This window comes from Oryx dammah, unplaced genomic scaffold (assembly GCF_014754425.2).
Source record: "Oryx dammah isolate SB20612 unplaced genomic scaffold, SCBI_Odam_1.1 HiC_scaffold_3, whole genome shotgun sequence".
Lineage (NCBI taxonomy): Eukaryota > Metazoa > Chordata > Mammalia > Artiodactyla > Bovidae > Oryx > Oryx dammah.
Window position 1 is genome coordinate 39,493,837 of NW_024070187.1, and position 23,146 is coordinate 39,516,982.

At 35.5% G+C, this 23,146-nt stretch overlaps 1 protein-coding gene across 2 annotated transcripts in view; it reads left to right on the forward strand.

The window, feature by feature from the left end:
- SLIT2 (slit guidance ligand 2) overlaps window positions 1-23,146 on the forward strand; it is a 405,585-nt gene that overhangs the window by 271,856 nt on the left and 110,583 nt on the right. For both annotated transcript variants that reach the window (XM_040237917.1, XM_040237918.1), the window contains exons 7-9: window positions 1,025-1,096; window positions 3,673-3,836; window positions 6,327-6,465. In XM_040237917.1, coding sequence (XP_040093851.1) covers window positions 1,025-1,096; window positions 3,673-3,836; window positions 6,327-6,465 — 375 coding nt within the window. The remainder of the gene's footprint in view (window positions 1-1,024; window positions 1,097-3,672; window positions 3,837-6,326; window positions 6,466-23,146) is intronic.

Genomic DNA, 23,146 nt, shown 5'->3' on the forward strand with positions numbered 1-23,146 from the left:
ATTTCATATTGCCATAAAAATAAGAGCCATTCAGGAAATGTTTGATGAATGAATGAGTAATAGTTGTAGTAGAGATAGTAGTAATAATACAACTGACAATGCTTGTGTTGGAGGGAAAGTAGGACAATTTGGAACCAAGCAAAGACTATATTTATTTTCTCTATCTCCCTTGACCATCCCTGTTCAAGACTCTAGCGTCAAGAAACCATGATCACTACCACACAGCACTAAACAAAGAACAGGATGTGTGACTACAAGTAAAAACTGCTAAGGGACTCCCCTGAGGTCCACGCTCCCAATGGAAGGGTCCTAGATTCCATCCCTAGTGGGGGAGCTAGATGGCACATGAGCAACGAAGAATTTGCATGCCACAACTAAGGATCCTGCATGCCTCATCCCAGAGCAGCCATATAGATAAAGAAAGAAATACAAACTGCTAGAATATGTTAAGCTTTTACTATATTTCTACAGCATATCTCGTCTTTTCGACTCAATGCAAATACCAAATATAGATATCGTTCTTCCTACTCAGATTTCAACAGTGGCTGATGTCCACAGGAAAGAACCGTTAGCAGGAACTGACAGAACTGATTGTGTGTTATTGTGGTGAAATTTCAGCTAGAGACTTCAAATGGGTTTGTTTACTTGTGGACACTAATAATACATAATACCCTTCAAGGAACTGTAACGCTTCAGTTTTTTTTATTGTCTGATGTTCTAATGGCTCATATTCATTCCTTAACCCATATCAGAAGTAGATATGTAGGTACAAAGTGCATAAAACTACATGGTCAAAGATACTGTGGCTAAAGTCATAGGTTTGTAATAAGTGTTTGATGAATGCATAGCAGTATGTTAAAGTACGAAATTTATTTGTCATCTTGTGTATAATATAGTGCCTTCTTGATGCCATCTTTACCAGATACTTGTTCTGCATAATCACAAGAAGTTTTTTCTGTGTTAGCATATGGAATGATCAGTAAATTTTCATATCTAAAATTTCTGACGTTTTTTTATTCTACAGCACTCTCAACAATAACAACATTACTAGACTTTCTGTGGCAAGTTTCAACCATATGCCTAAACTTAGGACTTTGTAAGTAGCTTCAATATATATAAAATCAATTTAATCAATTGATTCCCCTTAAGTACTATTTTTAGCAAGTAAAGAATATAACCATTAGTTCATCATAGGCTAGACAAGGGAAACACCACTTTTTAAAAAGTTATTGATATAATATTAAAATAAATGAACTATTATTCTGAAAACTTGAAAGCTTCCTTTTAAATAATATGTGTTATGGGAAGTTTGAGAGGGGAGAAAAACATTTACTTTGAGCTATTGTGGAGGTCACATTTCATTAAGAAATGGAAGACTCCTTGATTGGCTGTCAGAAATGATAAATGGTAAATCTTTATGATATTATTACTGTACAGCAAGCAATCCTAATAAAGCTAAACTGGCTCTCCAGCAGTCTTTGTAATGTAAAATTACAGCATCACCCTTTAGTGCTTCTATAATTAAGGTTGTGTCAGCATTTATATTTTAAAATATCTTTTCAGGGGTTACAGATGGACATTAAAATATTTTAGATGGATAAAAATTATTCTCTAATAAAAATGTTTGCTACAGCTATATTTTTTTTTCTTTAAGAGCAGAATTAATCCTCAAAACCCAGGGTGGGGTATTTAGTTAAAGCATTTTCAGAGATAAATCTCATTTGAATTGGGTTTCACAATCACGAATCACCTTGACATAAAAAGTATATCATATACAATACATGAGAAATTGTGGAAAACATAACCAAAGCATTGGACCTCTTAAAAAAAAAAAGTGTGTCTAAGTAGGATAAATATATTTTGATAGTGTTTTGAAAATATCTTTCATTTTTACAGTAGTTTATAACTCAAAACGTTACATTTATTTTCTCTCTTTAATCAAAAATTAGTTTAATTGCCACTTTTTAATGAATTAGATGTCAGTATTAATTCATGTTTTCTCATTAAATTCGAGTCTTCATGGGATGGCATTATAATTTCCTTGGAAAAATATTTAGCAAAATAAAATCATTCCAAAAGTAAGCAGATATAACTAAATTTTGTTTTCTTGGGGCTATCAGATTGAGACTAATCTTGCCCAGTGGGTCCAGTTCACTCAAACTCTATTTGATGAAATTGGTTTCTCATTAACTTTAGCTATTTTTTTAAAAAACAAATTAATCAAGCTTTCAATCTGTGAAAAACTAAAGCCACTAAGATTGCAGAAACTCTGTCATCTGCATTTTTGATAGTGAGTCTTATTTTCATGTAAAAAAATCCACTACAGTTTGTCATACTATTCAGCTTTTTAAATTTTTATATTGTTTTCTCATTTCAAATATATATGCATCTAATCAAATCACTATAATGTGCTTGGTTTAGATGGAAATATTTACACAGCAAAGGTATGGAATGTGCTTTGTAGCTTCCAAAAGATGCCACTGACCTCCTAACAAACTTCACCAGAGGTCACCCAGCCTTCCCCTAATGTACCTTTCTGTCCTGTGGTATGCCATCTAGTTTCAATGGAAGACAGTCTGTTCTGTATCTTCAGGCTCAAGGAGAATGTAAAACAGTCATCTAATTTTAAATTCCCTTGCTTTGGTTGTTTCATTATTCTATATTATCATTGCTACTTAAAAATTCCATTTTTATGGTCCAATTATCTTTCTGGACTGAGTTCCATGTTTTAATATCCATTACTGTTATTGGGTTAGAATCGAGCACATCAGCTAAAAAGGGCTAAAATGGTATTACTGTGTCATAGATGATTCTGGGAATGATGCTTTGATTTATAGTTTTGGGTGTCCTTTTCTTTAGTTTGAGAAAATATAAAAGCCAGTTTGAAGTCATTTACCTAATTTAGTGGATATATTTGTCTGATATTTTATAAATGGAGAAGTGCAATTTGCCACTTGGAAGGGATCCATGATCTGGTATGGATCTGTGCCAGTGTAGAGGGGACTGGCTTAATTCCTTCACTCCCAGCCATCTATGTCTTTTAATTTCAATTCCTGCTCTTTGAGGCTATATCCCCAAGAGCCAAAAGCAGCTAATCCCTTTTACTGCGATTAAACAAAAGGAAGGAAATCAGAATCAGGATGTGAAAAGAAGCGGTTTATATTGAATTATTATTCTGTCTGGTTCAGCAAAAAATGAAAGTGACCTGCTAAAAAGGTTCTGCCAGCAGTTTCTAGAGAGACTAATAATGACAAGACTAACTGGGAACCAGATTGGGAACCACAACTTTTATTAACATGCCTCTTACCCCTACCCAGCCTCTGATCTTCCCATTTCTCTGCCCACCCCCGTTGACTGCCAGTATGTTGGAACTGTAAAGCAATTTGCCTCAGACTTCTGTGTGTCTCTTTGTCTCTTTGAATAGACAGCGGCAAAAGATTTTCATGGTCATGTTCAAGCTCTCTGTGTATTTGCTTAGCTCAGTAGATGAAGAGGAACTTGAGTTTGTGGTTATCAGTTTAATTTTTAGGAAAATAATTAAGTTGGCCCATATTAAGCTTTAACCTATTTTATGTTGAGATATAAACTTATGTATTATTATGAATGAACTTTGCAAATTTTGAAATAACTCCATTCTGTTTTCTTGCTTTAAACTGCTTGGCTCTCATTTAGTCGACTCCATTCGAACAACCTATATTGTGACTGCCACCTGGCCTGGCTCTCGGACTGGCTGCGCCAAAGGCCTCGGGTGGGCCTCTACACCCAGTGTATGGGGCCATCTCACCTGAGGGGCCACAATGTAGCTGAGGTTCAAAAACGAGAATTTGTCTGCAGCGGTAAGGGAGAAAGAACCTTTCTGTTTTCATATTCCTGTATGCTATGATGTAAGGAACTGTGTAGTGTGCATGCTTGAAAGGTTTCACTGTTCCTCACTAACCTTTGCAGTTGTACATTAATCACTCCATGGAAATCCTCTGTGTTCGTGATGATGGTCATAGGCTATAAGACAATCCTGCATGGTTGGCAATTACTGATGACTTATACCTAAGTTGTGATGAAGGATTTTTAAGTTTTCACAAGAGAAATATAAGAACTTTTGAGATTATAGTTCTGTTTGCTACTCATGATTTTCCCCTTAAGTAAGATCATTCTTACTTTGATCTTAACAATTGGAAAAATGACGAACAAGAATTGGATCCTGGCTGGGAAATTGAAAAAGTAATAGAACTGTAGTTGAAAAGTGATAAAATACTTTTTATGTATACATATGTACTAGTCGTTCAGTTCTGCCTAAAAGAGATCGATGACTGGCTTCAATAACAAAAATCTAAAAACAAAAATAAAACATAGGTTATGTAAAGTATGAATAGGTGACTTTCAGTTCTTTCTTTGTGTTTAAGTATTTCATGTATATTTACCTCCCTCATAATACCTGTAGAGAACTGTAATATTATCTTTATATTAGAGATTTAAATGCTAAGAAAAAGAGATGGTAAGTAACCCTGTGCAAGGTTACAGAGTTGAGCTCAAGGACCTCAACATGCACAGTCTGATTCCCAGTTCTTATAAATTATATGTTAATATGTTGCATAAGGGCCTTTCCACGTGGCACTAGTGGTAAAGAACCCACCTGCCAATGCAAGAGATGTGAGAGATGAGGGTTCAGTCCCCAGGTCAAGAAGATTCCCTGGAGGAGGGCATGGCAGCCCTCTCTAGTATTCTTGCCTGGAGAATCCCATGGACAGAGGAGCCTGACGGGTTACTATCCATGGGGTCCCAAAAAGTCAGACACAACTGAAGTGACTTACCACACATACATACACATGTTGCATAAATATTAACATATAATTCATAAATATAAGACTGTTTCTGCTTTAGAAGTGTTTGTTCAAAATAATAATAAAGCACAATTTTAAAATATTTGTGTTTCTAATGCATCATAAGAGGCTTCTCTCGTGGTGAACATGGTAAAGAATCTGCCTGTAATACAGAAGGCCTGGGTTGGATCCCTGGGTCAGGATGATGCCCTGGAGGAAGGCATGACAACCCACTCCAGTGTTCTTGCCTGGAGAATCCCATGGACAGAGGAGCCTGGTAGGCTATAGTCCAGGGGATCGCAAAGAGTGGGACACGACTCAGCAATTTTCTCTTTCACTTTCAATGCATCATAAATAGCAGTTTCGTAAAGGCAGAGTGAGAAGACATGCTAGTTCAGGATTATTTTATTGCTCCCTTTTCAACCTTTTTATGTGTTTTTTCATATTTGTCACTCAAATTTTCATGTAATGTTATAGAACGTTGTCAACAGGTCTGATTGCTTTATAAAAAATTAAATAAGGAAATGACTAACAATTCGTTACTAACCACTTTTTTCTCTCTTCACTTTTTCCTTCCTGTTTTCTAGATGAGGAAGAAGGCAAGTTGACGTTTCTTATTTAGACTGAGGCTATTTTTGTAAAGTATGAGAACTTGTTGAGAGGGATCGGGTTAGTAATTAGCCAGCAGCCTCTTCCCTGTGAATCCCACCACTAGGGCCCTTTCTCTGCAGAGCAGAGAGGGCTGGCCCTGCTGCAGGGACAAAGCCAGCATTTACAGACGCCCATTTGGTACAACATGCCTGATGGTCTGTTGTTTACCGTTTGAACAGAAGAATTTCGGTATTGAATAGTAAAACCATATACCTGTGTGTAACTACTTAGGCTAACATTTTAAGCTATACAAAGTCAAAAAAATCATCTAGATTACAACTAACAGAATGACATGATACAACTATCACGACTTCAAAAAAAGCAGTAATTTTGAACCTACCTAGAACTCAAACTTAGCATCATTTATTTTCCCCATACTTATCTGCACAGGATTACTTATTTAGAATCAACAGTTATGTCCACCAAGAGGGAAGTTTTGCTATTTTCCTTTCCTTCTTTAAGTTAAAATAAGTTAAGCTACTTAAATTCAGTCAAGACCAGGCTCTGTCTAAGCTTATTAGAAATGAAATACAGATATTAATCTGAAATTGCTGCTTTTTTGAAATTCATAATAGTTTTGTATAGAATTCTAGTTTCAAATCAGAATTTAACCTTTCACTTAAATCTTTTGAATTTTAAAAATTATCATTTTTGTAGATTTGTTTTACCTATGTTGATCCCAAGACATAAATGCATGCTTCCTAAAATATATTTTAGAAACGTAGTGTCATCATATGATCAGGTATTTAAATACATGCATTTCTGTTCAGTAACGTGCTTGTGATTTGAACCAAGTGTACAGGTTGCACACTTAAGAAATTCAGGAAAAAATACAACTCCTGTTTGTTTCTTTTACAGGTCACCAGTCATTTATGGCTCCTTCTTGCAGTGTTTTGCACTGCCCAGCTGCTTGTACCTGTAGCAACAACATCGTAGACTGCCGTGGGAAGGGTCTCACTGAGATCCCCACGAATCTGCCAGAGACCATCACAGAAATGTATGTGCCCCGAATTCCCTCTTATCCCCTCCTCCCCAGTGACCCAAGCCATGATTTTCTTTAGGAGAATCTGGGTATTTCAAAGGCCAATCCAATCGATCAGCTTAGACAAATGTTCCTTTCAAAATTGTGTTGACCCTTACTCTGTTTAATTAAATATCTTGTTGAAGTGGCTAGGATTTTTTTTGTTTGTTTGTATTTTTAGCTCAGGTAGAATTAAAAGGAATGAATTTTAAGGAAAATTAGTACTTGCCCTTTTCTTCAGAAAGTGTTATTAAGCTCTTTAGGAAAAATAAGAATGTGAGTACCTTGTCTCTCCAGGTGGATCTGGAGATCTGCCCTTGTCCATTCCTACTTTGAGTGGGCATGGTGGGGGCAGGCAGTAAAAGAAAAAGTGGAGTACTAGATCATAGAAACAAGATAACTAGATGGTGTCTCTCTCCTCATGACATCACATTTTAAAATGCTGTCTCACTGTTTTACTTGAATTATTGTATGAATCTACTACATAGTATTAGAAAGATCAAATCAAAACATATAAGATTTTTAAATTACTGAGCATTTTAGCTTATTTGACCCAATGGCTGCCTCCATTAAAAGTTAAATTCTTTTAACAAAATATTTCATACCTATTTTGTATGCATCTGCTGGGTTCATTTCTATGTCCTTGCCAAATATAAGTCATATGGATAAAAATAAGGTCACATAAGATATAAAGTGGGCTGCTTTTATCATCTTGGGAAGTGAGCATTAGGAAAAATCTTTACCTTAATATCTACTAAATAAGAAATCACTTCTTAACCACCTAGTCTATGATATGTGTGTATGTGTGTGTGTATGTACGTATTAACTCTAAATTTGAATTTAATATTTTTGATGTGTTTGGTTGAAATAATAAAATAGGAACAACTTGTGATAGGCCTACATGCTGCTGCTGCTGCTTAGTAACTCAGTCGTATCCGACTCTCTGTGACCCCAATGACTGTAGCCCACTAGGCTTCTCTGTCCGTGGGATTTTCCAGGCAAGAATACTGGAGTGGGTTGCCATGCCCTCCTCGATTTATACTGCATGCGTGCTAAGTTGCTTCAGTTATGCCTGACTCTGTGCATCCCTATGGACTGTAGCCTGCCAGGTTCCTCTGTCTATTGGATTCTCTAGCAAAAGTACTAGGCTGGGTTGCCATGCACTCCTTGAGGGATTCTTCCCGACCCAGGAGCCAGGGCTCCTGCACTGCAGGCAGATTCTTTACCACTGAGCCACTAGGGAAGCTGGTAGGCCTCCAGAGAAAGCACCAAACAAATCAAGTCATTTCAAGAACTAGTCATTATTTTTTCACCTATTAACTGCCCTATTTTATAAGAGAATAATCTTAACTCAGAAAACCCACTAATATTATTTTAAAGTATTTAATATGTGCTTAAAAGTGTACTTATAGCTTTGCAGTGCTTGACACAGAAATAGAATAAACATTTGCACATGATAATATTATTCTCATCAAATTTTTAATTGCGGAAACACTGCCTTGGCCATAAAGAACATTTGTATATTTTAGCTAACCTTAAAAGAAGAACACTATGTGCCTTGGAAAGTGCAAAGGAGAAACATTGGAGATAAAGGGCAGAGGTAGTGGTGAGCATTTCACTTTAGGAATTGCACGGGAAGCATCATGGAAAATAATGCCTCAAAAAAGACATCTCCATTGAATTTTACAGCCATAGATTACCAAAGGCATATATGACAGAGTAAATAGTAGAAAGACACAGTACGTGTTCACATAACGGAACTGTGTGTCCATCTGTTCAGGCCAAACATTAAGTAAGCACTTACTATAGGAAGGCAACGTGCATTCTCCAGAGAGTTCTATCAAGTGGCATGCAAATTAAAAGCTGTGAAATGAGGTACAAAGTAACACACATTGTAAAAGAGGAAAAATTAAAGTTCATGGTATTTATTACAGAGAGCCTAAGGTGGAATAGGTTATGTAGTTAACCAGAGGGCGAAAGCTTTAGTTTGAACCCAAAGTCTGCCTATCCTTTACTAACTATGAAGCTGTAGACAAGCTACTTACCCTTTATAGGATTGTCTCTACCTCTGAACTAACGGTTGTTGTTAGTTTGCAATGAAAGGATGAACATATGTAGGGCTTCATGTGCTTGTGCATGCGTGCTACAGCCGTGTCTGACTCTGTGACACTATGGACTATAGCCCACCAGTCTCCTCTGTCCATGGGATTCTCCAGGCAAGAACACTGGAGTGGGTTGCCATGCCCTCCTCCAGGGGATCTTCCCGACCCAGGACTCAAACCCACGTCTCATGTTTACTGCTTTCTCAGGTAGTTCTCTACCTCTAGTGCCACCTGGGAAGCCCCGTCATGTGCTTGGAAGATAGTAATCATTCAATGAATGATACCTCGACTGTTGAAGCCTTCATGTAGGAGGTAATGAATGAGATAGGCCTTGAAGGATAATTAGTGAATGTAATTGCAAAGATGGGAAAGAGTTTGCAGAAGTAATTAACGTGATGAGCGCAGGCAATTAGAATGGAAATCTAAAATACTGCCAAGCAGGAACTCCATTTGATGGGTTCTGGGTATCTGGGAGAGTTCAGGAAAAGATAAAGTTGAAAAGGTAGGTTGAAACTAATTCATGGAGGCGCTTGATAGTATGAGGATCTAAATCTTCTTTGCAATGTGTTCGAACACAGGAGTTTGAATCTCCAAGGAGATTAATCTGACATCTATGTACCAGCGGTTTGGCAAAAGAAGAGAAAACCAGGCTTGAGGCTTCTATTGTGTTGGTCAAGGGGAGAGGTCATGAGAGCAGGAGCTAGGAAGTAATAGTTGGAATGATGATTGGAAGCACACATGATAGCCAGTACAGAAGCAGAATTAATAGGATTTGGCATTTGATGAGATGAGAGAGTAATGGAGAAAAATGAACCAGAGATGATGCCAAATTTTTAAGTATGAAGGATATGGATATGGTGGTTATAACATTGTATGTAAGAAAAACTGAGGAGTAGTGCAAAAACTGGGAGGGAAGATGATGGTGAGCAAAATCTGTGAAATACTGAATTTCCAATAAGGTGTTTAGAGATACTGTAATAATAAAGACTATCATAATTTGGAGCAGGACATGATTTCAGACAAAGACTTTGGAGTAACTGACACTACAAAAAAACAAAGTAGGTAGTTGAAGGCATCAAATGGCCAATGAAAAGGAGAAAAAGAGAAGAGAAACCCGAGAGAACTAAATTAAGAGAGCAGATGGCCACAATGGATAAAGGAGGAAGGGGCTTCTAGGAAAAATGATATGCCAAGTCAGATTCTCCAGCTGATGAACCAAGAGGAGATCTGAGAATAAGTCTCAGAACTTGACCATATTACTCTTGAAGGGTTCAAGATAGAATGATAGGTGAATGAGTCACTTTTCAGAGTGTTAAGAAAGATTAGAGGTGATGAATATTGAAGAGAACAGATATGGAGTAGTTTGAAGAGTTTGGCTAAGAAGGGATTTCTTAAGAAGACAATTGCCACTGCAAAGGGCAGATTTGAATTTATTTTGAGATACAGAAATCTGCAGTCCTTAGAAAATCAGAGAGTAAAAATGTGTTTAGAGAGTCATGAGGGGCTACCCTGATGGCTTAAATGGTAAAAAATCTGCCTGCAATGCAGTAGACCCAGGTTCGATCCCTGTGGTTGGGAAGATCCCCTGGACAAGAGAATAGCTACTCATTCCAGTATTCTTGCCTGGAGAATTCCATGGACAGAGCCTGGTGGTCTACAGTCCATGGGGCCACAAAGAGTCAGACATGACTAAGTGACTAACACACAGTCAGGAGAGTGTGAGAGTTAAGATGTATGTGGGAGCAAGACTGTTCTGGACCTAGAAGGAAACTGCTCAAATCCTGACCATAGGAAAGGAGATGAAAATACTGTTGCTGACTGAGAAAAGAGGAGTGAGTTGTGACATAACAGACGGAAAGGAACAGGAAACTTTTCAAATAGTTTATCTCATGTAGTCTGTTTTTTGTCATAGAGCTTTTCTTACAGTTGCATGCTCTATAGATTTCTGTATGATGATAGAAATTAGTAGCTGTAAGTTACACTAAATATATGTCCCATTGAGTTGGTTTGTGTTGAGGAAATGGTGTATCAAGTAAAGCTATAATAAAGGAGAGATGGAAACATGCAAAGCTCTAGGTGAATTTTACTTCTCTGATTGTTACATTATCAGCTCTATCAGTAGAGCATCTGGTAATAAATCCTATTGATCTTCAACTCCAACAAAATACCCCATTACTATTCTCTATAGTGGCACAAGTTACTAGCTTAGTGACTTATTTATTACTCTTTTATTTTTTATTAAAGAATCAGTAAGATTCATAAATATAGAAATAAAGCTGGGCAACATCTTCTTTAAAATTTGTTATGGGTTCCATATTTTTAATACATAATGAACTGAACATTATAAACTCCTTTCATAGTTTTCATATAATGTTTTCAATCTGGATTTTTACCATAAATTATCAGTAGAATTTCTTTTTTTTGCAAGTTATCAGACATTTCTAATCCCTTGAAAGCTGACACCTTCATATTGCTATTTTAAAAAGACCAGGCTCTGGACTTCCCTAGTGGTCCAGTGGTTAAGAATCTGTGCTTCCACTGCAGGGATTTGTGAGTAAGATCCTGCATTCTGTGTGGTGAGACCAAACAAAAAGGAAAGAAAACAGACCATGCTCAAAACAATTAAGAAATCTTGTTTAAAAAGAAAAAAAATGTTATTCAATTGTGAAGTGACTAGACTGCCTCAGCCTTAGATTTTTTTTGGCTCAAAAACCCATATTCCATCTTCCAGCCAGCTGCCAAAAAAAGGTAGATGTGGCTTAGCTTGTTGGAATATCATAAAAGGAATGAATGAAAAAAAATCAGGAGAGGCAAATATCAGAAAGCAGGACGCGTTAAGAAACTTACATATGAAGGGAACAAGCAGAGAGAAAGACAAGGCGTGAAGGTATAGGAATTGTGTTTGTATTACTTTACATCTAGAACCGTTGTCTTCTTTCCTAGCCTCTATTAAATAATCTCATATCTCCCTAGATTTTGTCTGTATAGAAGTTATCACAACTTAATTCAATATTCTGGTTAGTGTCAAACTACCCTGTTAGACTGCAAGCTTAATGAGGGAGGGCAGGACCATATCTTTTTTCTTCACCAATTTTGTCCCAAAACTTAGCACCGTGTGGGTGGGGAGAAGAACAGTATTGGGGGATGAGTGGGTGATCTAGGACACAAGCTCAGGAGAGCCTCCAAGCCTCTATTCTTCATAATAAAAGAAAATGTGATGAATGAGAATCAACTAGTGAAGATAGATGAGGGAAAATAGAATGTATAATATCAGGTAGAATTAGATTTAGAAGAAAGAAGTTGTTGCTGCCCCAGAAGCTGTCCAGCACTTTGCTGCTTTGAACTCTGCCGGTTGAGCACCTTGTTGTCATACAGATGGAATACCTCAGGCAAGGCTATACATGGATGGTCTGACCCATGGTGACAAAATCATTAATAGTGAATTGATTCTCTGTATATCAAATCCTCTGAATTAATTTCTTAAATCTTGAGGTATAATATTTTGAATGTCATGTGATAGATTGCTATAAAGTAGACATTTAGTTCTCTTCAATCCAGTTATAGATTTTCTGTGGCATATCACCTATCCAAACCATTATACAGAAATTTCATAAATCACAGAGGACATTTAGACATCAGTTCAGTTCAGTTCAGTTGGTCAGTCGTGTCTGACTCTTTGCAACCCCATGAATCGCAGCACACCAGGCATCCCTGTCCATCACCAACTCCCGGAATTCACTCAGACTCACGTCCATCAAGTCAGTGATGCCATCCAGCCATCTCACCCTCTGTCATCCCCTTCTCCTCCTGCCCCCAATCCCTCCCAGCATCAGAGTCTTTTCCAATGAGTCAACTCTTCACATGAGGTGGCCAAAGTACTGGAGTTTCAGCTTCAGCATCATTCCTTCCAAAGAAATCCCAGGGCTGATCTTCAGAATGGACTGGTTGGATCTCCTTGCAGTCCAAGGGACTCTCAAGAGTCTTATCCAACACCACAGTTCAAACGCATCAAAACTTCGGCGCTCAGCCTTCTTCACAGTCCAACTCTCACATCCATACATGACATTTAGACATAGGTTGTGACAATTTAGTATGTCTTGTTCACTCTTAGTTCTTATTGTTTTTAATCTTGGTTGCATTTTCCAGGCCTGCAAAGCTGGGAACCATACAATTTGTCTTTGATCTTCAAATTTTGTTCAAATTTGTGTTCAAATTTTGGGAAGGGAAATTCTGGTAATAAAGTTCTCAGGTCAGGTCCTACGAAGGTTGCCTCAGTGTTTTCTAAGATGTGTTGCAAACTCTCAAGTTATAGTGCTTGTTTTGGATATGGGAAATGGCAACCCACTCCAGTATTCGTGCCTGAAAAATCTCATGGACAGAGGAACCTGGAGGGCTACAGTCCAAAGGGTTGCAAAGAGTAGGACACAGCTGAGCAACTAAGCACACAATTAGTAAATGGAAAGGGAACTCACTTTCTGGTATAAGCTCACTGCACTGCTTTTACTCTGCTAGTAGTAAAGAAGACTCTCTCAAAGAGATTCAGAATGTTGGAGGTTGGATATGAAGTTTAGGAGTACATTTTTTTCCTTTTGTTTCCTCTGGATCATTTGCATGCATATTTATAAAGAAATGAAAGTGAGAATGATTCTTGAATGCCGTGTCTGATTATAAACTGCATGTTTGACATTGAACATCTGATTTAGAAAATATATCTTTGTCCTCCATTTCTGTTTAGGCACTCTTCTTGTGTTTAACTCTTCTGCATGCTATTTTTGCATTTGAACCCTTGTTTCAATTAATTGTACTTGTCAAATTTTGAATCTGCATATTTCAAAGTTATTTGAGTTTCTGTTGGTGAAAAAGTTATTGCTTTAGTCGCTCAGTCGAGTCTGACTCTACAACCCCATGAACTGTAGCCCCCTAGGCACCTCTATCCGTAGAATTCTCCAGGCAATAATACTAGAGTGGGTAGCCATTCCCTTCTCCAGAGGATCTTCCCAACCTAGGGATCAAACCCAGGTCTCCTTCATTGCAGGTAGATTCTTTACTGTCTGAGATACCATGGTAGGGATATATAAATTAGATTTGGTCAATATGTTTTTAAATAGCCTATTGTATATTAGCTTATTAGGAAAGTTACAAGGTCTCATGAAATCAAGCATGACTTTTTTACTTTAACATGTACTCAGGAATGGCTTAGCTCACAGTATAGCTGTCATGCTGTGTAATTGTTTCATTTTCTTTTAATTATGCAGATTTTGAAAATAAATTTTAAAAATAAATATAATATGTAGTTTGACCAATTTTTATAGCAGATGTAAATTACCTCGACTTTCGAGGTTTCCCTGGTGGCCCAGCTGGTAAAGAATCCACCTGCAATGCGGGATCCCTGGGTTGGGAAGATCCCCTGGAGAAGGAACAGTTATCCACTCCAGTATTCTAGTCTGGAGAATACCATGGTCTCTTCCGTGGGGTCGCAAAGAGTTGGACATGATGAACGACTTTCACTTTCACTTTTTCCTTTTATTATTTAGACAATATTGAACAAATATCTGTCTGAAGTTTTCATAGCATGATTCCATTATAAGTTAGGAGCTTAAAAAAATACATAGTAATTTTACTTCCTGCAGAATGCAGAGAGCTTTTTGTTCAATATACAAAATAAAGATCACCATTGTGTTTCCTCAGAACAAACATCTTACTTAATTCTTAGTTATCAGTAGCCATGCTTAGTGTAATCCCTACAGCAATTTTGATAGTTCCACAGCAAAATAGTATAAGATAAATTTGGTAAAATACATTTATAGATTAAACTGTATCTGTAGTTCCAGAGACCATTGAGTTCACTAATAATCATTGGAGTGTTTTCATCTTTATCATGGCAAAATTCTCAATTTTATATCCATATCTTGATTATCTTGATATCATTAATTGCTATTAAATTAAATAGAAGAGCAATCATCTTTGTAAAGAAAATTCATTTTTCTTAAGAGCATAGGTTCGTGATAAGAAAATTATATGCATCAATTTCCCTCAATTTACTTCCTTTTTTTCAATTTTACTAAGGAATAATTGACAAACACAATTGCATATATTCAAAGGGTACATCATGATGATTTGATATACTTATTCATTGTGTGGTGATTACAAAGATCAAGATAATTAATACATTCATCACCTCAAACAATTAACTCTTTTTGTTTCTGGTGAGAATGCTTAAGTTCTACTCTGAACAATTTTCAAGTATACAATATTTGAAATATATTAACTGTAGTTACCATGCTGTATATTAGACTCTCATAATTTACTCTTCTTATAACTGAAAATTTGTACCTGTTGACATACACCTCCCCAACCACCAGCCTCTGCCAATCACTATTCTACTTTGTGAAATCATCTTTTCTTTTTTTTTTTTTTGGTTCCACATATTAGTGAAAGCATACAGTATTTGTACTTATCTGTTTGCCTTACTTCACTAAGCATATACCCTCCCGGTCTATCTGTGTTGTCTCAAATGACAGTATTCCCTTTCTTTGATTGGCTATATAATATTCCATAGTATACATACCACAGTTTCTTTCTTCATTCATCTGTCATAGTACATTTAGGTTGTTTTCATAGTTTGCCATTAGTGAATAAAGCTGCAAAAACATGGAGATGCAAATACTGCTTAGAGATAATGATTTCAGTTCCTTCAGGTATATACCTAAGAGTGGGATTGCTGGAGCAATTGTAATTGTTTTGGGGGCTTCCCTGGTAGCTCAGCTCGTAAAGAATCTGCTGCAGTGCAGGAGACCTCAGTTCAGTTTCTGGGTTGGGAAGATTCCCTGGAGGAGGACATGGCAACCCACTCCAGTATTCTTGCCTGGAGAATCTCCATGGACAGAGGAGCGTGGCGGGCTGCAGTCCATGGGGTCGCAAACAGTCGGACACAACGGAGTGACTAAGCACAGCACAGCATACTGTTTTCCATAATGGTTTCATTCTCACCAATGGTGCGTAGTTTCCCCTTTTCCACATATTTGCCAACATTTTTTTTCTCTTATCTTTTTGATAATACCCATCCTAACTGGTGTGAGGTGATACCACACTGTTCTTCATTTGCATTTCTCTAATGATTATTTTGATTACTTGCCTTTTTGTGACTGAGTTGTGTGAATTCCTTATATATTTAGGATATTAATCCCTATTATATTTGATTTGCAAATATTTCTCCCATTCTGTTGGTTGCCTTTTCAATATATTGATTTTTTTATTTGTATGTAATTTCACAAAAATTTATATCTATAAACTATATGTTACATGCATGTATACACATACCTTTTATGTTCTTCTGTTGTTGTTGAGTTGTTTGAACATTCAAGCAGAAAGCCACAATGGCTTTCATAAGAGAAAAGTATAGAAGAATGAATCAAACGTTTGTAATATTAGATAAGATATGAAAATGGGTATGATAAAATTATAAATGAATTAGTGAAAAAGAAGTATTAAAATGGCTAGAGAGGTAAAAGCAGATGCTCCAACTGGTTTCTCTTAAAAATTCCAAGGCGTCTGATAAATATTATTGCATCAGAGAATAACATGTGGAAATGTAACTTTTTTTTCATGTACTGCATAATCAACACTATTTTTGAGTGCCTACTTTGCATCAGGCATTACAGATGAGAGGTCACAGTTTTAGCTTTCAAATGTTTACAACATAGAGAATTTAAATTTTATACAACAGAAATTTTTAAAGCTACATGATAAGTAATAAAATACATATGCATGGGAAGACAGAAGAAGGAATATCTTGATTTTCCTGGGAGATTCAAAGAATCTTCATGAATGAGGATGTGTTTTGCAAGCAGAGAAATCAGGGGCTTTCTAGAGAGTGGAAAGAGTATATGCAAAGACCCGGAAAAGTTAAAGAGTTGTATGTTTTCGGGAAATTAAAACAGTTTTAGTGGTTAGAAAATACAGTGAAAGCCTCATCTTGAAAAATCACTGTCCTGATGACAATAGAATAGAAGGGAAAATTTTGAGCATTGTAGTATGATTTGCTTTGTTAGTTAGAAAAATCACTCTAACATGGAGTAGAGAATCCACTTTTGATACAAAGAGTCTGTAGAAGGTATAATAAAGACAGGCTTAGCAGCAGATAGTAGTAAGAAGTTATTCCAAGAAGTGACTCAAGTGCTGTTGTGGTTGAGTTACTAGAAACTTCTACAGGAAAGTAATGAAAACCCATAAGATATGAATAAGCTGCATAGACTTTAACATAAAAATGAAGACAGCCGGGGCACAAAGTGTTATTCATTCTCAAGTTATTGATTGAAGGTCATATAATCAGCCTGAAAGAGTAAGCTGAAATCTTGTATAGTTCATATACAAGCGATCATAGTGTTACCTGAACTTTAGAGGAAAGATAACGGATGACTCGGGCAATAATTCTATGCAGGCATCGAGGAGAAAGCTGGTAGCTATCTATTCACTGAGTTATCCCATTAAAGGTAATTTGCATAATGTTTTTAAAACTAAAATTATTACCAAATAGGAGACTTAGTTCAGTGCCTAACTTATATTAAGCATCCAAAAGATTTTAGTTATTAATGAAAAACAAAGCAGCAAAACTTCTGTTTGTCTTTCTTGGATTGTGAAGGAAAACTTATATACGAAAACTGATTGTTACTGGCATTATGAATCTGTATTCTGTCACCCTGAAATTGGTGAGTCACGTGTCTTAGCCCATTTTCCCCACTAAATCTAAATTATGTGATTCTGTGTATTCAGTGCACTTTTGTTTGCATTTGCGTATGTGTCCATATAAATACGTACATACAAATTTTAACACATTCAGAATGTCATTGCCTGAAATACGAGGTCAATAGGAGCTCAAACACACATTTTTGTTTTACTTTAAATGCTTAAAGACCAAATGGAAAAGTTATTTTTACTATGAAAACATCAATTAAATTTGCACTGAGGGAAATATACCCAGAATGACATCACAGGAAATAAAATAAGATTAAGGAAATGGACAGTTTTCAGGAACAAGTCATCCCAAAATAGGAATTGTTGATAATCAATTAGGATGGACATAGTCTTAAGGCAAAAATGCCAGCTATATGTGAAATATGTCCCTCTAGAGGCCAATATTCACTCAGCTGTTAAAGATATTTATTAAACTTAAAAAGTTCTGGTAACCACAATTACATAACAGTAATAATATTCTAGTCAAAAATAATCTTGGGTCATTTTAGGTAGAGACATATAAAAGATTTCAATGGCGTGCATTTACTACTAAAGTTAGAAGTAATATCCCCAAAATATAAAGTACTTATTTAGAATTATTGTGTAACAGGCAAGAGGATCTCTGATGGCAAAATAATATTACTGCTTCCTCTTTTACAAATGCAGGGCTGATATTACCTAAGATGAGAATGTTTGTCTCCTCTGAGTAGTCCATGACTCAGAAGCTAAAGTCATTCTGCAACCCCAGCCTTCACCCCCATTAAATCTGTTCTATTCTTTGGCAGCTGTTTTTGCCATTTATGTTGAAAGCAGATGGGGAAAATGCAAAGAACTGTCAGTTTTATTGCCATGTATAATCAGCATCTGGGCTGTATGTTACAGAAACAATCAGTCCAAACTCATACTTTACTGGTGGTGTAAAAACCTTTTTTGAGTTTCTCAGACAGTTTTCAAATTAAAGTGCTCTTTTTTGATCATGTTGATCATGGAAACAGCAACCATTTGTATTGCTCTTTCAGCCTCCATAAGAATGATGCATGAGTGTAGGTCTTTGATATACAGTTATGAGTTATCTGCAAAAAAACCTGTCTTGCTAATTTGTTTAAAAATGTGTTTTGAACCATAAATATTTATTTCATATTAGAGATCAAGTCATGTATCAGATTTATTCCTTTATATAATCCATGTGTTTATATGTAACTAATATTTGCTATAGATATTATATAATGCCATATGTTATATGTTACATATATACACATATATATCCTCATTTTTACTTTTCCCACTATTAACACACCATATATGTTTTCTATATCTCATGATTTATACCAAAACATTTATAGCAGGGTTTATTTTCTTATTTTTCAGAAAGAGAAACTGAGACAGAGAGAAACCAACAGTAACTTTTGCAAGGTCCACAGAGCTAATCAGTGGCAGAGTCTAAATTTAACCCAAGCCTATATAAAGCTCACTGAACTACATGTTTTTAATCTTTATAGCTATACATACACAAAACATAAATGCCTCTTGGGGAGAGCCATTTCAGCTTTGGCATGTGGATGTTATTTTTTAGAGTTTGTCAAAATAATTTATTGAAACTAATGCTTGAGTATTGAAGGCTAGTGAGCTGAAATAAACTAATGTTGTTTAATTCAGTGTAAATGTCTTCGGAACTAGTTGGAATTTTTAATCACCCAGTTACACTGTATGTCTTATACTTTCCTGATAGATCTGTTCATTGGTAACTGTAGTAGAATATTTATACATCACAGAGGCCAGCTATACCTGCATATAATGCCCATATTCTAAGTGTCCGTAATGTTACAGCAGAGAGATTTACTGATAATTTCCTATTTTCTACCATCTTTGAAATAGACACCAGAATGTGATGTATGTTGGTAGCTGTTTATTCTTTAGGAACTCTAAATGTGTGAAAACATATTTTTTTAAAAAGCAATAATCAGAGAGCAAGAGAAAAAGATATATAGGAATAGGGAGGAAAGCTCTTAACTGGTTAAGCATACTTGTGAATATTTTTATTGGAGCAGTTAGAAAATTGTCTTCTAACTAAAATTGAACTTCTTACTAAAACTCCCTTCTGGTTTTGGTGAAGTGTAACAGCAAATTGCTTTCAGATATACTTATACCCAGTGATGAAATGTTTGGGAATTATTCATGTAGATTCTGTGGAGTAAAAGGTTCTGACTTTTTTTTATATGAAAAAGGCTTCTTTTATCATATAGGGTTTATAAAATTTTTTGTTTTCTAAATCAATTTTTACTTTGAAATTCAAAATATTGAGTTTTCCTTTTATGAAGGGCTAGCATTTGCAAGGCTATTAATTATGGTGGATTTTATCTTTAGCATGCAAATATATCTCAGCCACTGCACTATCTGTTTTTGTAACCCTGGAATGTTTTTAATCAGATTCTTCATGGAACAATGGATTTAAATTTGTACTTTATAAAATTCAGCAGATTCTCTGCTATTAAAGTAGAAGATTAGAGAATAGCAAAGTAAATTTCATTTACTTTTTTTTTTAACCTTCACCTGAAAACTAATTTTTTCTTCCTTGTTTTTTATAATCTGGTTTTAATCCTTACCTCTTATTTGAAGAAGAAAGGCAGTTTTTGACATGTATGTTGTTTGTCGTTTGTCAAATATATTATAAAGTTCTTATAATAAAACACAAAACATATTTGTCCTAGAGACATAAAAGTTTACAGGAAGTACATATTGTTTTATTGTTTGTCTACTGAAGACAAAAAATAGACATTTTTAAGCATTTTAAAATTTACTGGTTGACATCTATCAGTGGTAGAATATTTTCCTGCCTGTGTATCTGTCACTTTGAATGAGGAAGGCAATTACGTTGTGCCTTAATGGATTGCTAGACAGTCCCATAAAAACCAATTAGCTGCTAAGTCAATGTAAATGACCATATAAGTTTTGTTTCAAATACTTTTTTTTTGGAACAAGTTAGAAATAAATAGATAAATACAGAAGAGCATAGTTCAGCTTTCTGTTGCTTATGTTATAAATGCAATAGATTGCCATGTGAAAGTAAGTCATGGCACATTGCAATATGAAATAATATATGCATCATTGCTATATTATATTTAAATTATTATTTTGCATATAAAGTTAAAAATTATTTCATCATGAATTCATTTTATAAATTTTTGAGCATATATTTTCTAAAAAAAAAATAAATAGCTTCACTCATTATGTCTTATTGTATTTTAGCAGGAATAGTTATCAATGAAATTAATTGCAGATTCAACACAAACCAAGTTACAATAAAATATATTTGAATGCCATTTGAACAATTAATGATCATTATAAGTACTCCAGTACTCTTGCCTGGAAAATCCCATGGGCGGAGGAGCCTGGTAGGCTGCAGTCCATGGGGTCGCTAGGAGTCAGACACGACTGAGCGACTTCACTTTCACTTTTCACTTTCATGCATTGGAGAAGGAAATGGCACCCTACTCCCGTGTTCTTGCCTGGAGAATCCCAGGGACAGGGAAGCCTGGTGGGCTGCCGTCTATGGGGTCGCACAGGGTTGGACATGATTGAAGCAACTTAGCAGCAGCAGCATAAGTATTCTAGGTTCTGAGAATTTAAAATAATAAATGAATTTTTGAATTCATCATTTAATTTTAAAAATTCTAAATATGTGAAGAAGCTTTTTAGTTATGATAAGTGATAGAATTTGTTTGGCCATATTTGTGGTTAATATTGACATTTCAGAAATCTTAGTACTGAATAGCACAGTATTAAAAAAGGTTGCATTGAACAAACCAGTTGGAAATTTAACTGTAAAATTGGACATTTTATTAATAAAATGTCCATGAGGGTATAAACATATCTATACTTTGAATCACTAATGAACTCCAATTATGTAATGTTGCCCTGAGTAGTCATTAAATATTTGCAGGTTGAATGAATGGATAATTGCTGATTCCTTATTTTTAAGAAGCTGAAATTGTATTTATAAAAAGTAATTGAATTATCTAGTTTTGCATGACTGTTAAAAGAAAAATACTATACTAGACACTAAGAATTTTTATTTTTTCTCATCATCACACTATATTGAGAAATCTTTTATGAACTGAAATGATGTTTCATTGACCTAGTTTTGAAGAAAGTCCTTTAATCAATAGTATTCCATCTATAGCTTGTTTTTATTATATTTCATTTATGACATTTTAAACTACTCAAAATCCAACTACAAGAATGGATCACAAAAAAATATATGTCACTAAGCCATCAATTCATAAAGTTGTAATCAATAAACGTAACAGTGAAATTGTTGAAGTAGCCTTTGCTATGCTTTGGGCTTTTGAAGAAAGTAACCCTTTCTTAAGACCTAGATAAATAATCCAGATGCCAAATCCTTATTTTATTCATAGGATTTATTTGTTTTCTTCTAGGGTAAATCAGCCTCTTAGGAGCTAACAGCCTGGTAGAGGAGGGATATGTGAAAATTCAGTCAGAGAAGAACAGAGGCGTTTAGAAGAAAATGCTCTTGAGTAGAGAGAAAGATACAATTAACCATACCAAAGAAAGTTAAGGAAGGCTTCAAAAAAAGGCTGTGTGCTAGTAATCTTAAAATAACTGAATATTATTAATAATGATATAAAAATATTATTAATTTCAATGGCTAACAATAAAGAATGATTAAGAAATTATGGACCAATTTGACAGTCATCAAGAAAGCCTAAAAATAAGGTCTTCCAAAACTTTTGATGATTAGGAAAACATCGGAGAAGGCAATGGCACCCCACTCCAGTACTCTTGCCTGGAAAATCCCGTGGACGGAGGAGCCTGGAAGGCTGCAGTCCATGGGGTCGCTGAGGGTCAGACACGACTGAGCAAGTTCACTTTCACTTTTCACTTTCATGCATTGGAGAAGGAAATGGCAACCCACTCCAGTGTTCTTGCCTGGAGAATCCCAGGGATGGGGGAGCCTGGTGGGCTGCCGTCTCTGGGGTCGCACAGAGTCGGACACAACTGAAGTGACTTAGCAGCAGCAGCAGAAAAACATAGATGATATTATATTTAGTGTAAACAATTCAACTCAAAATTCTCTATACAGTAAAATTTCAGTTATATAAAATAAATATATATACATAAAAACAAGTAAAATTCACTGATCTGAGTGATGTATTATGAGTGATTTTAGTTTTCTTGCTTATGTATTTCATAAATAGTTTAAGCTTAAGTTTGTCTTTAATATGAACAAAATGACTTTGCTTTTTGGAGGGGAAGAATCATGATTAACATTGCAGGTCAGAAAAGAGATTTTTCCTTTTGTGTGAGAGAAGAAAAGGACAGAAACTTGGAGAATAACTCATTTTAGAGGACTAGAAAGTGAAGCCATAAGTTAGAAAGAGAAAAGCAGACCAAGAATAAGCAATATACAGTATCACATCCCAGGGAAAGATTGTTCACAGTATTAAATGCTACAGTGAGTTCGAGAGCAACAAAGATTGAAAAAGCCCGTTGCGTGTAGGGACGAAGAGGTCAGAGGGTGAACCCTGAGACTATCGAAAAAAACGTGGTATTGTAATAACGGATTTGGAATCAGAAAAGAACAAAATTTAAGAAATTTGACTTCACCTCCTAGAAATATTTTGTTTTGATCTGATGTTCATTAAAAAATGTGTGTAATACATATAAATGTCAAAATATTACCAGCATTCAATAAAAGTGAATCTCTGTATATGATACATACATAGCCTATAAATTGTCTATATATGTATATTCTATTTATATGTAAATATACTAATGGGCTTCCTAGGTGGCACTAATGGTAA